The sequence below is a fragment of the Lycorma delicatula genome, chromosome 1 (genome assembly GCF_047948215.1).
Source record: "Lycorma delicatula isolate Av1 chromosome 1, ASM4794821v1, whole genome shotgun sequence".
In the NCBI taxonomy this organism is placed as follows: domain Eukaryota; kingdom Metazoa; phylum Arthropoda; class Insecta; order Hemiptera; family Fulgoridae; genus Lycorma; species Lycorma delicatula.
Genome location: NC_134455.1, coordinates 288128335 through 288143804, shown reverse-complemented (window position 1 = coordinate 288143804; position 15470 = coordinate 288128335). Strand labels below are relative to the sequence as shown.

Sequence of the window (15470 nt, the reverse complement as noted above, 5' to 3'; positions counted from 1 at the left end):
ACTAGATCGTGGATACCGGTGTTCTTTGGTGGTTGGGTTTCAATTAACCACACATCTCAGGTATGGTCGAACTGAGAATGTACAAGACTACATACTTCATTCACACTCATACATATCATCCTCATTCATACTCTGAAGTATTATCTAAATGGTAGTTACCGGAAGCTAAACAAGAAAAAGAAAGAGAAGAAGAGATAGAACAAACAGCGAATAACGGTATATCGATCTCGATTAATTTTCGTTTAAATCGAATGCAAAAATCCATACATTCCTTAAATGTACGCCTCTAAAGGAACAAAAGGTCCATAGTCTGTGTTTTCTTATCATCATCGCTACTATTAATAGCGTAATTTAATTTTTAAAAAGGATTCTTAATTTTTAGATTAAGGTTGACTATGACTTACTACGTATTGAAATTTTAAGTCCGTTAAAATACTACTGAACACAACAGTATTTTACGCTTTACTAGATGTATTTGTATAAATACGAGGTCTATTCAGAAAACAACCGAACATTTTTAATTACGTACCAAAGGATATATTTAGTGACGTGCGGTTGGCAGCATTGTATTCCGCATAACCTCCTCTGTAACCACATTTTCTTGGATTGTTGATATTTCATTTAGTTATAGTGTTATTGTTATTTGAGTCCAATGTGTTTAAGTGTTAGTAGCGATTTTTGTAATGTACGATTTTTTTGTGATTGAAATTTTGTTACAATGTCGTAGTTGTAAACCCAGTTTCGTCTTCTGTTACGATCTTTGGCATGTTCATCGTCATCGACTTGTTCAAGAAGTTGCCGACAAACGTCCAATCGATATTCTTTCTGCTGTTCGGTCATCAAACTAGGAACAAACGTCGCTGCAACTCGATACATGTTCAATTTTTCAGTCAAAATGTTACGGCACGATCCAATCGAGATACTAACCGCTTCTGCAAGTTCTCTGATAATCTATCGGTGATTTTCACGCACCAGATCGTTGATTTTCTGAACGCGGGTGCCATCAGTTGAAGTCGAAGGCCTTCCTGGTCGGAGGTCATCTTCAATCGATTGACGGCCACTTTTAAATCGTGAAAACCATTCGTAACATTGAGTACGACCCAGAGTATCATCTCCGTAAGCTCTATTTAAAAGTTGAAACGTTTCTGTGAAAGTTATTCCGTTTCACACAAAATTTTACGTTGTATCGTTGGTACCGAAAATCCCACATAACAAAAATCGCAACAAACACTTAAACACGTTGGACTTAAATAACAATAACACGAAAACTAAATGAGGTATCAACAATCTGGGAACATGCGATAACAGAGAGATGGATTATGCAGAACACAATGCTACCAACGCACGTCATTAAATATCTCCGTTGGCGCATAATTAAAAATGTACCGTTATTTTCTGAACAAACCTCGTAGCTTAAGTTTTACGCATAAAAATAAAATGATGAAAAGAAATACTTAAACAAGATTTTTTACTCGTAAAAATTTATCCTCAGTTGCCGAGTTTTAGGAGTAAATATCCTGATCTCGCCTAAAATCAGGTTTTTCAGCAACTCTTTTGAGTCAGTTTTACGAAAAAATAGTGTCTAAAATAAATATAAAAGCTATTAGCACCATTCACAAGAAACGTCATTTATCGGTAAGAAATGCAAATTAGAAATTAAAAACTGCTGAAGTAATACAAAGTTTTAATAGTGTAAAGGTAGATATGAAATGTAGAAAGAGTACTTTGATCGATACGGTAGAATATTCAAAAGTTATCCCTTGCAACTTTGTTGAATCGGTGCAAGTATACGACTGTGTCCGTTGTTGGTACAGCGCGTGTACAGCGATAAACCCGTGGAACACTAGGATCAGGATACGATTATTAGTGAATAGAAAATAATCCGGGAGAAAGTATTAAGAAGCTTAAAGTAACCGGTTCTGCCTGGCCTCTGTCGACTCCATCGCTGGAAACCAAGCGCACCTCTGCGTCGTTCGGATGTATAGAAAGAGGGTTAGATAGATGGATTATACTCAAAAAGAAAGTACATTTTGGTCGCCGTACAGTCGAAACAGAAAACCCCGGCAAGGGTTTATTCCTTTACAAGGAATATGATTTTAAACCGAGAAGCAAGACTGACAAAATATTTACATTTTTTTTTCATTCTACACGCACAATCGTATCATCATAAACACAATTATAAAATGTAAATGTAGGAGAAAAACAAAAGGATAGAGAAAATTTTAAAACTATATTAATGAATTTTCAATTTATATAACAAAAATTAAAGAGCCATTTAATTAAATTTCCAATAATAATCAAGCATATTGTTATCTATATATAAAACCTACGATAATACTGCAACAACTATCAAAAAACACACGCTGAAAAAATGATCTTGCGTTGAGGAAGAGACAACTTCGAGTCGACTTAGTAGAACTCGGCATGCTCTTCTAAAAATGATGAAAACTCTCATCTGGTCCCTGAAATATATACCCAGTTCTTTCATAAGAAAATTTACGAACAAAAAAATACTTTTTGAAAAAACAAGTAAATAAAAGATTAAAAAAATAATAAAAAATGCACGAATAATCTAATGGTAATCGTTCAAATAAGTTACAAGTATTGATTATTTATATCACTGTTCATTATAATTCAAATAACTACAGTACAATTAATCTACTACAAAGTACAATATTTACAACAAATACCAATAAAAAGTAACGGGTAATGGCTACTATGAAACAAATGTATACAAGTGTACGGAGTTATCGGTTACGCCAATTTATTTGCAATATAACCAGTTAAAAGCACGACGTTAACAGGACTCATAACGGAGTTTAATTAATTTTATTACGCAGTGGTTTCTTTTAAATCTATTCGACAGTAACGAAACACAGCGATCAAACTAAATCGCTTAAGTTACAAGTAGATTATCGGTAACTTAAGTAAGTTATGTATTAGGTTAAGTACAGGAAAACCGATGACATTTTAAACGGTAGTTTAAAATTCGAGGACATTTTAATGACGTTACTCCCACTGACCGTCGTTTATTCTTTTTACTTGCTTTTCTTTAACTCACAATGTTTTTTTTTCTGTTTGTCCTCAAATCTTGCATCCTTAATTTAACATACTTCCTGATGTTGGCGACTGATGAAATTTTGCAGTTACTAAGGACAGGTGACATTACAATATTCCACCGTTACTTTTGCAAATATTCCTCCGTACGAATTAAGGGTGCGAATGTAAAAGTTGGAAAATCTGCAAAACGGCTATACGGGGTTTTTGAGGTCGCAGATGACAAATCCGATAACCGTTTGACATAAAAAAGACAAAAACTTGATACAGGAGTTATTGTGGTTTCAAATTTGACAACATTTCGTCATCACTTAGTTAGATCTCTCGATGGACTTAGGATCGAAGAATTGGACAACTCTAAATTAACAGGAAAAAACCTTGCACTAATGATGCACTATCAGAAATGGATCGAATGAAAAATCTTTTATAAAAACTCACAAAAACGTTTGTCGAAAATTGTGATAGTTAATCAAGTAAACGAAATAAAAACTTCACTATCCAAAAACTTCACTATTTTTTCATTACTTCGTATAGTAAATGTTTGATTGAAAATCTTTTTGATATTTTATACATATATGAGAAATTTTTCAATATATGAAAAATATCTTTTGAAATCCAAATTAACCTACTAATTAAACTCATGCAATATATGACAATAATTTGATTAAAGTATGATTAAAAAGTAAAAAGGAAGTTTATAAAACTAATATGTAATATTAATATTACATATTGTAATATTATTTGAAATTTTCATCACGTTAACGACCGAGATATATCTTCTGGCCCGATATAGAAATATATGAAATATGGATGATGTTTGTCGTTTTCCTTAAGTGAAGTAAATAACTTTGTAAAAACATTACCAAATTGCAAAATGGAAACTTTATTTAGATTAGCGATGTCGTAACAGTGATTTCGTTAATTCGCTAAACAGCAAACGACGAGGAAAGATTCCTCATCTTGTGTCATGGAATAATCACGATTAAAAAAAAATCCTTAAATACAATTTTTGTTTACAGCATATTATTTTATAAATTATGCAAATAAAGTGTCAAAATTGAAAGATACTTTCCGTAGTTTGTTTAAGGATTTATTTCGCAACAGTAACTAATTCGAGTCGAACAACGCATTTAGAATACTAACATAACAAGTTACTAAGTTTTATTACTGGGATGAAATATTAACAATAAAAGAGTAGTAAATCTCTTCTCATCGCAACTCTCTAAGAAAGACGGGCGAAGGTACGTGTGATCGGTGCAGCAATTAGTATTAGTCAACGCGGATCAGTGAACTCTGCAAGAATGAAAACCAGTTGACGATAGATGTTCAGTCGCTCGATCGTAGTCACAGGTACCGGCTCTCGGTCGGGATCAGGACAGGCCGGACCACTAAACAGCGACATTCGCTGCCAGCGCCCGCTCTTATAAACAGAATCAGCTAAACACTGCAATACGTAATTGGAACCGTGCCAGGTTCGTTTCCGACAACGATATTAACTTAATCTAACTTATCCCATTTTGCAGCATTAATTAAATACAGATCTACCGTCTTCGAACGACATCGTCAACATCCAATTACAGACTTCATCTTAATAATTTCAAAATACTTCCGGCGAAATTACGGGAAAAAGCCTAACTTTTAGATAATGAAATTCAAAAAGAAAAAAGTTAAAAAAAAATTATTTAAACCTATAAAGGGATACACAGTGTATTATTTTTTTCTTTCAATTAAAACAACTCAAAAACTACGACCAGATAATTCTACACGAATAAAAAAATATCAGAATAATCGCACACAACAAAGATTACAATGGTGATTCTATAAATAATAATATAAACTGAATTTTAATACACTAAATCTATATTAATAAGTAGAAGTATTAAGAAAATATATAAATACATCTAAAAATGATGTGATGTTTATTGTGTAACATCAGTCCCTATGTCTGGGGAAGGATTCAAAATGTTCCCGGACGTAATTGCCGAACTTCAGTAATTGATTCAGGAGACCAAAATGAGCAAAAAAGTTCATATCGACATAAGTCCTATTTTGTTTTTCCTTCTGGACACCAATTTGTGATTTTCAAGAAACAAATTAGTTCTCAGGAACGGGTACACCTACCTTAATTAGATTAGGCAAATGTAAGACTAGTGTCTTGTTCTGCAAAATAAACAATTTTGAAAACGTTACCTTCAAAAATTTCAAAATGGCGGCCATCTTAATTTTTTAATCTTCAATATCTCTGTAATTAATTTTTTGATCAAATTTTTACGTATTACAAACATTATTAAGCATTTTATTTTGAACAAAATGACAACTAATTTTTAAAACTCCGTTGACACAAGAATCGAGTTACCAGAAGGAAAACAAAGCAAAATACAACCTATATCGATATGAACTTGTTTGCTCATTTTGGTGTTCTGAACCAGTTACTCAAGTTAGGCGAATACTCCCGGAACACTCCGTATACAAACAACAGACAACGATTAAGTTCGTTTGGAAAAAATAACCTCATCAATCGATAAAAAAACTTCAACTCAGGAAGTGTTTATATACAGACTATAATAGTATATAACGAAGTTTATTCCAACGACTAAAGACGAAAACTATCCGCTGAAGAATCAATGAAACATGTAAACGCCAGCAACAAAATATGTAAACCGATTATATTTATAAATACGAAAAAAATGTAATTCTAAACATTCACCGTAACTTTAACTATACGGTTTTAAATATTCAGTTAATGAAAGTACGGTAGGATACGTATACGCATTTATATTAAGAGCGTATTAGATGAACCGACAACAACAAACAGTTGTCTCTATCGGTATATGTTTCAATTAATAGCCGCATCAGAACGATTCAAGATCGCCTTCGTTCTCTTTGATCGTGCAGTACAGACCGACCTTTATAAAAATGCTAATAAATCTCATTACGGGATAGACCATTAAATAAACAGAAAATAGATGGCGAGAACAATGGATTTATTTCAGAACTATTTTATTTCAAAACTTTTGTTAAATTCTGGTCACAATTATGCAAAGCGATGAAATGTTTCCATGAAAGTAATCGTTATTCGACCTGTCGTCATTGTCCACAAATCGTCCACAAAACACAATCTGTTACAAGCACCACGCATGAAAAGCCTGTCGCATGATATAAAATTACGGTTAAAAACGTTGTCAAAATAAGTTCCTTATAACAGCGAAAATATAGAACAACAGAAGATTATTCAATTTTGCAATAAGTGCATTTAAATGATTACATTTAATAGATTACTAAGTTTTTGTTTATTACATCGTCTTATTTTCATAAAATAACGATCGCTGCAGAATACTTGCGCAAAATTTTGAATGTTATAATAAATTAATTAAGTTCTACCTGAACTGACGCAGGAAAATCTGCACTAAAGAGCTTATAAACTAACCTTCTAGGTATGGATGTATTTTAAGTGCAGTAACCGTAACGTTCTGGAACTAGTCGCAAATCACTACCAAAAACGAAATACCCATCCTTAAAAATAACAGCCTGTGCCACTTATTGGGGAAAGTTAGGAGTAAAGCGCTTTACCGTTGCCTATTTCAGCGAGCCAAATATTCGGCTGTATACTAGTACGGCAAGCACACCGAATTTCAGGTAATCGCACTACTACTGACATCTTCATTCTGTTCACAACACTGACTGACTGTAGAGTGAACATCATAACTCTCAGAGAAAGTAAATGTGAATGGTGCCTCTTTTACCTAAGATTATTTACACGCGACACAGTCATAAGAAAGACTGGAGCAGATAGTTGTAAAGCATCAAGTTAATGTACCCTTTTCTAAAGTGAAGCTACTGTTCATATATAATTAATATTAATGTAAATAAAAAACAGATAATTAAGTCTCTACATGCGATCTCCGAGTAATAAAAATAGTAATAAAATAGTATAATTAATCAAAAAGATAGTACACATTCACTATCGACTGGTACAACTTATCGTAACAAAGCGTAATGTTATGTATCTATCTCTACGAGGCCGTCAAATCTCACCTTTCCCACAGAAAATGTTTCATGTAATTTTTTGATCTCAAGTAATATTATTCGCTTTTAGAAAACTAATTATAAATGCACTCAATTTTACATCAATTCGAAGCAGTTTTGAAAAAGACGGTCAAATCTAAGACGAAACAAATGGTTTTCTTATTAACAAATATATTCTTAACACAGAACGTTAAAAAAAGTTTATTTCTAAAGCACATCGATTGAAAAATTTGATACACAATTGGAAGAAATAATAATTTAAACGATTAATCTGTCAGTAAAAATGTAGAAAAAACTAGATTCTTTCAAAGCTAAACAAGCATTTTATCGTTAAACGAAGTTATTAACACTTTTGACAGGTTACGGGATTTATGTCATTTTTCAGGTCTGAAAAAGTATCGTTAAAGTATAGAGTGGTTTTTTTATTCAAACCAGAACGATGGTCGGTTTTATACTCAAAACCGACCATCCTTCAGGTTTGAGTAAATTAAACAAAAATTCACGGCAAAGATTATTACACTTGAATACGTAACGAATCATTCAACCCAGACGCAATCAATCAAAGCTATAAAAACAAGATTTTTTTCCAGTCAGGTGCATGTTCACACGCACTGAATTACAAGCCACCGAATATAGAACATGCCGTCAACATGCCGAATATAGAACATGCTTTTATTCTTCATGCCGACAACTGAACGCATCGTATAAAAGAAGTCTTTTTTATAATCCTTAAACACATTTTCATTCAATTTAAACGGTAAAAAGACTGTCCATAATGTCCTCAAGAATCCAAGAATCAAAGGCTAAATAAAGAACATACCAGAATTTTCTGAAAAATGTTATTAAACCAACATTATTTTACTAACCTAAAAGCTAATTTGTGCACGGCTAACAAATAAATAAAGTATTTCAAGCTAATCAAGATTACCACAACGGAATCATGGAATTAATGTGCTTCTGCCCGGATGAAGAAAGATGTCTCGTACGAAGGAGATTGAAACATACATTCATGCGAGAAGCTCACTTCTCTAAAACTTAACGCAAGAAAATGTTATACAGAATGTATACGAAGTTCCCCATTGACTTTCGTAACCTATTCTACACGTGAAAATAATGAAAACAGTTCATATAAACATGTGTCGTAAAATGCTTCGTTTATGAGTTACGGGTAAGTGAAAACTTTCGCTCGGATTTTAGCTACCTCGGAGAAATGAAGTCGTAGTGAAATTTTTAGGAGATAATTAAGAGGCGGAATTAGTGATTTCTTTTGATTTTTGACCGGAAAAAATCGAAATAAATAGGCCCCAGAACCGTATCCGCAGTAATTATTGAGAAATATGGGGTGAAAACCAATAAATTGGGGTAAAAAAATCCTGTTTTGTTTGTATGTTTGACGTACATAACTTTGTTAAATCGATAATTAACACATAAAACCTTTCAACAAAACTTGTAGAGAATTTAATTCTCAGAAAAATGGTACCAAGTTGAATGAAACGAAGAATAATTATAAAAATTCGAATTTTATTTAGAAACAGTACATTACTACATTAATCAAAAAAATACTTATTTAATGTAAAAACCCAAATTCTTTTTTGGTGATGTGAAAAATTTTAAAAACTGGAAATTACATAACAATTGTAAAATAAAAATTACTTTGATAATTTTTTTATTAATGACAGTAAATTATTTGAAGAATTATTATTTCAAAGTTAGCAATAAAATAACAGCTGATCAACAACGGGCAATACTGTATTGTACAAATAATTTTATAAGGTACACTACGTATATCGGGTACTGTGAACTGTGTTGTAGTTAACGAAGGTTTTCTATGAATTTTACTTTGGTTTTTATTAATTAATAAATTAATTAATTTTACGTGATCGGTTTGCCATTGAAGTAATCCCGTACTTACTTACAACAGAAGAATACTGACATTGGTAGAATTAAATCCTCATGAAACGGTGAAAGACAATTTTCAACACTCATTTAGCGTTAATGTATCGTGCGGTCTTCTTCATAATCAGCTGTTTGGACCGTCTATATTACCTGGCCGCTTAAATGCTGAGGACTACTTGCACTTTCTTCAAGAATTGCTGCCTGCTTGAAAATGTTCTAGCGTTGAGACGCAAAGTATACTTCCAGCACGATAGCGCGCCTCCTTAATTCTCTTGTGCCGTTTCCACTCAATTAAACCATCATTTCCCTGAGAAATGGATCGATCGTGGAGGTCCACGTTCCTGGCCACCAAGATCGCCTGATCTAACACCTTCAGATTTTTGCGCCTTGGAGTGGATGAAAAATATTGTATACAAAACAAAAATACATTCTCGTGAGGAATTAATTGTCCGCATTATGGATGTGGCTGAACAACTGAAGGACAACACAGAAGAACTAAAAAGATCAATAAAAGCAAGCCAGAAATGTGTTAAAAATGACACGCTCTTTTTTAAACATTTATTATAAACTGTTACATACAATGCACTTCGGTCTAGTGTATTGCTTCTAAAAAAAATTCAAATTTTTCTAAATATTCTTCTTCGTTTTATTCAACTTACCTTACACCATTTTGTTCAGAATTAAATTTTTTACAAGTCTGGTTTAAAATTCTTATGTGTTTATTACCTTTTTAACAAAGTTAAGTAAGTCAAACATAAACAACAAGGTTTTTTACCACAATTTATTGGTTTTCACCCCAGATTTCTCAATAACTATTGCGGATACGGTTCTGGGGCCTATTTTATTCGATTTTTTCCAGTCAAAAATCAAAAGAAATCACTAATTCACGCCCTGAAAATTTCATAACAACCTCATTTCACCAGGGTAGCTGAAATCCAAGCGAAATCTTTCACTAGCCGAACTAGCAAACGAAGCATTTTAGGACATATGTTTATATAAACTTTTTGCATTATTTTCACGAGTAGAATTTTTTATGGAATTCCCAGGAGAACTTCATGATACACCTCTGTATATTTAACTCGTTCAAAATAGCAATATAAATAACTGATAAAAAAAGAGAATGAAAACAATGCACAAATGCCAAGTTAATAAAATAATCATAACAGCGGCAGCGACAGCATAAAGTCAATAATAATTACACTTAAGATCAAAAGTAAATTACAACTGCAAAGAAAAAACAGAACATCGTTAAAAAAATTACGGAATTTTCCCTTTTGATTAAATTTTTATCGGCCTAAAAATAGGTTTTTTAAGTAAACCTTTTTTTTACAGTTAATTAAAACTGACTACCTCTGACTTAAATAATCGCAATATTTTATTAGTAGAAACCACATGAGATAAGCAACACTTACATTAAAAACAATTGAAAGATATAAGAAATGACAAAAATTAAACTCAGTTACTTAAAGAAAAGGTTTTACCTAAACAAAGTAGAATTAAAGGATTTTAAACAATCGGTGGTAGGTAAATTAATTCTACTCCCACAATTATATAAAGAAGCTCATTAATAAACAAAAAAAAAAAAATGTATGAATCATCAAGTTTTAACCGTCTATCAGTATAAACACGCGCACACAAAGCTATTTAAAAATTAGGCAGATACTGTCTACGATATAAACATTATTAAAGATAATAAAACAAAACTAACAACGTCGTATGTTAAATTTTACGGCCGAAAACTTTTAACAAAGAACCAGCCTTGATTTAATTAGCTTGCTGCGGTTACGGGATCATTAATCTGTGGGCAAAGAAGAACATCAAGACGTATATTTTTTATGATTTCACTTTTTACATTATTTCTTAATAAACGACTTTGTTTTATTGCTTCCTAAAAGCAATATGTAAACTTCGAAATCACCAAACTACCGGACGCGTGAAATAGCTCGTTAAGTCGTTCGATTGCAAAAACAAGCACGAATAAATATCCCCTGACGAATTCCAAGATGATTTTAAGTTTATTTATTACAATAGCAAAGTGAGGTGAATGAGAAATAAGCTACGGACACTGACGTTAAAAGGAACGGCTGTACGGTTAAAGAATGTAAGGAGGGCAAGGAACTACCAAAGAAATCTCGACTTATTAATATACCATTCGCTCATTAAACTACAACTGAGATGAACAAAGTACAATGCGCAATCCGAATATATTTAAACGTAACAATAACATACGAGTTATGGAATTGCATTTAATGAAACTGGTTCCTCGAGTCCAGATGAAGATTATCGTGCGCGTTATCTTTTCAGTAAAATCCTTCACTTAGTACTCCGAACCGTACTGTACGATTCCCTTACCGATCGCTACTACACCCATTTCCACGCAATAACTTCAAATTTGAGGGCTATTAAAAACATACAAATATGTTTCATATTTACAGGGTTCCAACTGAATTTTAAGATTCGTTTTTTCTGACTTTTACTGACCAATCTAGTAAAGATTTTTCGACTCTCATAATGTTATATTGTTGCCGTTTAGTCTGAAAAATATATACATATCTTATTTTTTGCAGCCTCTACCATCTCCATAGTTTCCGAACTCACGCCTTTTTTTTTATTATTCATTATTGAATTTATTTTTAGTTTCTTTTTTAGATTTTTACAGTAAACATTTAAAATTAGGCTATTTTTTGTGATGAATTAATTCAGTTTAAGAACTACAATATTCAGCAATTTGATTGCATAAAAATGAACATCATGGTAACTAAAAGAAACGTAGATAAGAAATAACTAACTAAAGCAATTTTTAAAAATAATTGGCTAGCATCTAAGACAGCTTAAAAGTTTTTTCACAAAAAGTAGCCTACATTATTTTTCAAATTAAACAAAAAACGTTATTTAATAACTTGGTTTTCATAAAAAGGCTAAGAAACACAGATTTCAATTTAATAAAGAATATATGGATGACCAAAACTTAAAGGAAAACTAAAATCACTGTGACTAAAAGTAATAATGATAAGAAGACTAGAACAGAACACCTTATTTTGTACTGAAAACAAATTATTAAAATTTACTTGTAAAATATTTTATCATTATTATTCTAACGTATTCAAAAAATAAAATAAAATAAAAATATGAGATCTCATAACACACGTATTATTATTTATGTACGAATAAAACACTAGGTAACCTTTTTTCAATATCTTTAGGTTCCTAATGGTTTGTCCTTTTCTGAAGGTTTAATTTTGGCGGCTATCTGTTCTTCTTCTGCCAAGGTTGTAGCACTCCACCTTTTCCTTTCTTCGTCTAGTTCTTTTAATTTCTGTCTGCATTTTCCTTACAGGTCTTTATTCTGTTCTTCTTGAGAGAATTTTTTTTTCTATAAGATATTCTTCATATCGTCTTCTAAACCATCTCATTGCAGTAGGCATTTTTTGTAATGAAAACATTATCCTTGCTCCCAGCATATACCATCGCATCAAAAAATTTTCGTTGATAAATTATTGTCTCTTCGTGAAAATTCTCCACAAGAAATCTGTTAATGGAAAAGCCACCTCTAAAAATGCAATTTTTTGAAATGTTTTGCAATTTTTCCTGACTTTTTCTAAGAATTCCTGACTTTTCCTAAGTTTATATTTCCTGCCTGTGGGAATCATGTAATCAGGTAATTCATCTTTTCTGAAAAAATAAGCTTGTTACAATGCAAATAGTTATGATCTTCGGCAATATTTTACAGTTTCTAATTGCTAACAGCACCGACAAGAATTATTTTTACTTATTATTCAACTCAAAAACCGCGCTTTTTCGTTCGGCTCAATCCAAATTCAGTTTCTGAAACTCTCAGAATTATTAATGCTTTTTAAAGGCCAACAACCAGCCAAGTTACCATTATCCGAAAAACTAAAATTTTAAAACGAACTTTTGTAAACATTCCATTAACTACCTTTTTATAAGTACAGAATACAAAAAAAAAAAAAAAAAAATGGAAACAACCGTGTAAAACCAAATTTTTTTTAAAAATATATAAGCGATGTACAAAAAAAGTTAAAAAAGCGTTAAAAAAAGTGAAAACACTCACTTTAATAATAAGTGAATTTATCGGGCTTCCATGAATAGAAAACTGTTGCTCTGCAACTATCATTGTTTTTTTTCTACGATTGTGTAAGTTACCACAGACCGTACGCTGGTCTGTCCCCTAAAAATCACGTATATAACCGACGCACAACATATACACAGAACTGGAAAAATTCTATCGATCTAATGTAACAAGCATCCCTCTTCAACGGCTGCAAAAGCCGTGGAGAAGGTAAGATTAATAAAATCAATCGTTTTCATGAACCGGCAAAAAAAAATGTTTCAGCAGAAATTAATGAAGAGTGTAGTCCCAAGATATTCTAATTTTTATATCGGTAAGTTTTTAATTACCAAGTACCAAGACTTACAAACAAGCGGCAAGATAACGAATTTCGTAAGAAAATCATTTCTTGGAAAACAGCTGTTTATTATGGAGCATCTTTTGATGAAAGTTACTTCATTAAAATGCAAAATACAATCAAGTCGTTTGGACTAAACACGATATAGTGGTGTATAGTTATTTTTATGATGAGATTAGATTAATAATAATATTTAACCGCTAAACTGATGATTCAAGATTTTAAAAGGGAATTCCAAATAATATTCATAAATACACACAAGAAAGAGGGAAACGTTCGGTGCAGGTAATATTTCTTCCACACCCAAAACGAATACGTCCATTCAAAATCTAAGAGAGGACGACTGCGGAAGGTGCAGCTAACCGCAAACGTGCGATCCTACTCCTGCAACGGGTAATTGTTACAACCTTTATTTTGGTCACAAGGACAACTGCGACACGACCACGATATCGTGTAGAGTACACAACACACAAAAAACCCATTTTCAACGATCCCGTAACGAAGATTTCTGTCGTTGAAGAAAATTACATCCACGTCTCTTGGCCGCGTACATTCTGCACTTGGATACAGACATGGATATGATCGAATTATTTTAACCGATGGAAATGCGTAATCATACGGTTTTCGATAACGTTTCAAACGATTCAGAGTTAATTAAAATGAAATTTCATTTTACTTCGTTCAAAATCCATAGAAATCAACTTGGTTTAAGAATGTTTTTGAAAAAGTCGAGAAAAAAGTAATGTACGAACATTAAAAAATTACTACAGTCGCTTCAGCAAATTATTAATAAAAAGTTTTGTGTAAGAAACCGAATATAATATATATTAAAACAAGTGTCACAACGTTTTTTTTAAGCAGTGCTATCACTGTTTAAAAAAAATCGTTACGTTGTGAATTATAAAACAATTCTCACAACTAAATACTGTAAGAATTAAAAGTGAAAACCGTAAAAAATATCGCATCAAGCTTTTAATTAACGTATAATAATACTAAGGCCCCAACGTTCTAAAGCGGGCTCTAGACTTTAAAAGCATAGCTTTATTTACAGTTATATTAATAAGTTAATTAAATAGTTACGTTAAAGAAACAAACATTTTAGCAGACAAAAAATTATTAGGTGTACGAAAAGGCAGGTAATTAATTAAAGAAAATATCAGGTAAAACTAAAAAAAGGTTTACGGTACGAGGATTATGAAGTAATTACAAATCGGTGGTATGTTATTGGTGGTTAGTTCGTTAACCAGCGATTGGATAGTAATATTGTCACGGTTTAATTAAGTCATACGAATTGGCAGGTGTCGTGACCAGGGTGAACGCCCTGTTGTGTAGATAGGTCACGGGGCCGGTATCCACTGCAACCTGTACAAAACAGCCTACTATTATGTCACTGATGTATACTGCACGACGCAGTAGAAGTTCATAAACCATTCGCTAAAATAATAAGTAGCATAAAAATTAAAAACAATAATAAAATATAAAATTATAATTTTTTTTAATTAAAAACAATTAAAGAACATATTAAAATTACAACCTAATCTAGCAACATATATTTATTAAAAAAAGTATATATATAATTATTTCGAAAACAAACCGTTACGTCATTCGCTAAAAATACCCAACATACTCCAAAACACTAATATACACTCATTTAAACATCTTTCAGCAGTTGATTGAAAACGTTTTCTCAATAATGTTCATCAAAAAAAATATTTTAAATTTCATTACGTTTTAAATACACTTGACGTATCTTGTACGAAAAAGTTTATTTTATCTTCTAAAACCTTATTTATCATTTTTATTCGTATAATGACGATACATAACAAAACAAAATAAACGCATTAACAAAACATCTTACCGGTACAATTTTTATAACTCAGCACATACATCTCATACCTAATTTAATTCACAGTTTGATATAGCGCTATTTTATGTTGCATAAAACATAACATAAAAATAGCGTAAATTTATATAAAGACTGAAATTAGGTACAGCTTACGCATGTCACTTACGGCTATGAAAAAAAAATCTTCGATGAGAACTAATTTTGTTGCCTAATAAATA

At 31.8% G+C, this 15470-nt stretch overlaps 1 protein-coding gene across 2 annotated transcripts in view; it reads right to left on the bottom strand.

The window, feature by feature from the left end:
* Positions 1–2243: 2243 nt before the first annotated feature.
* Positions 2244–15470, bottom strand: part of LOC142332628 (autophagy-related protein 16-1-like) — a 129836-nt gene continuing 116609 nt past the window's right edge. The window contains exon 9 of one of the 2 annotated variants that reach the window (XM_075379198.1): positions 2244–2462. In XM_075379198.1, coding sequence (XP_075235313.1) covers positions 2433–2462 — 30 coding nt within the window. In that variant the 3' untranslated portion in view covers positions 2244–2432. The remainder of the gene's footprint in view (positions 2463–15470) is intronic. The other variant, XM_075379220.1, reaches the window with a different exon arrangement.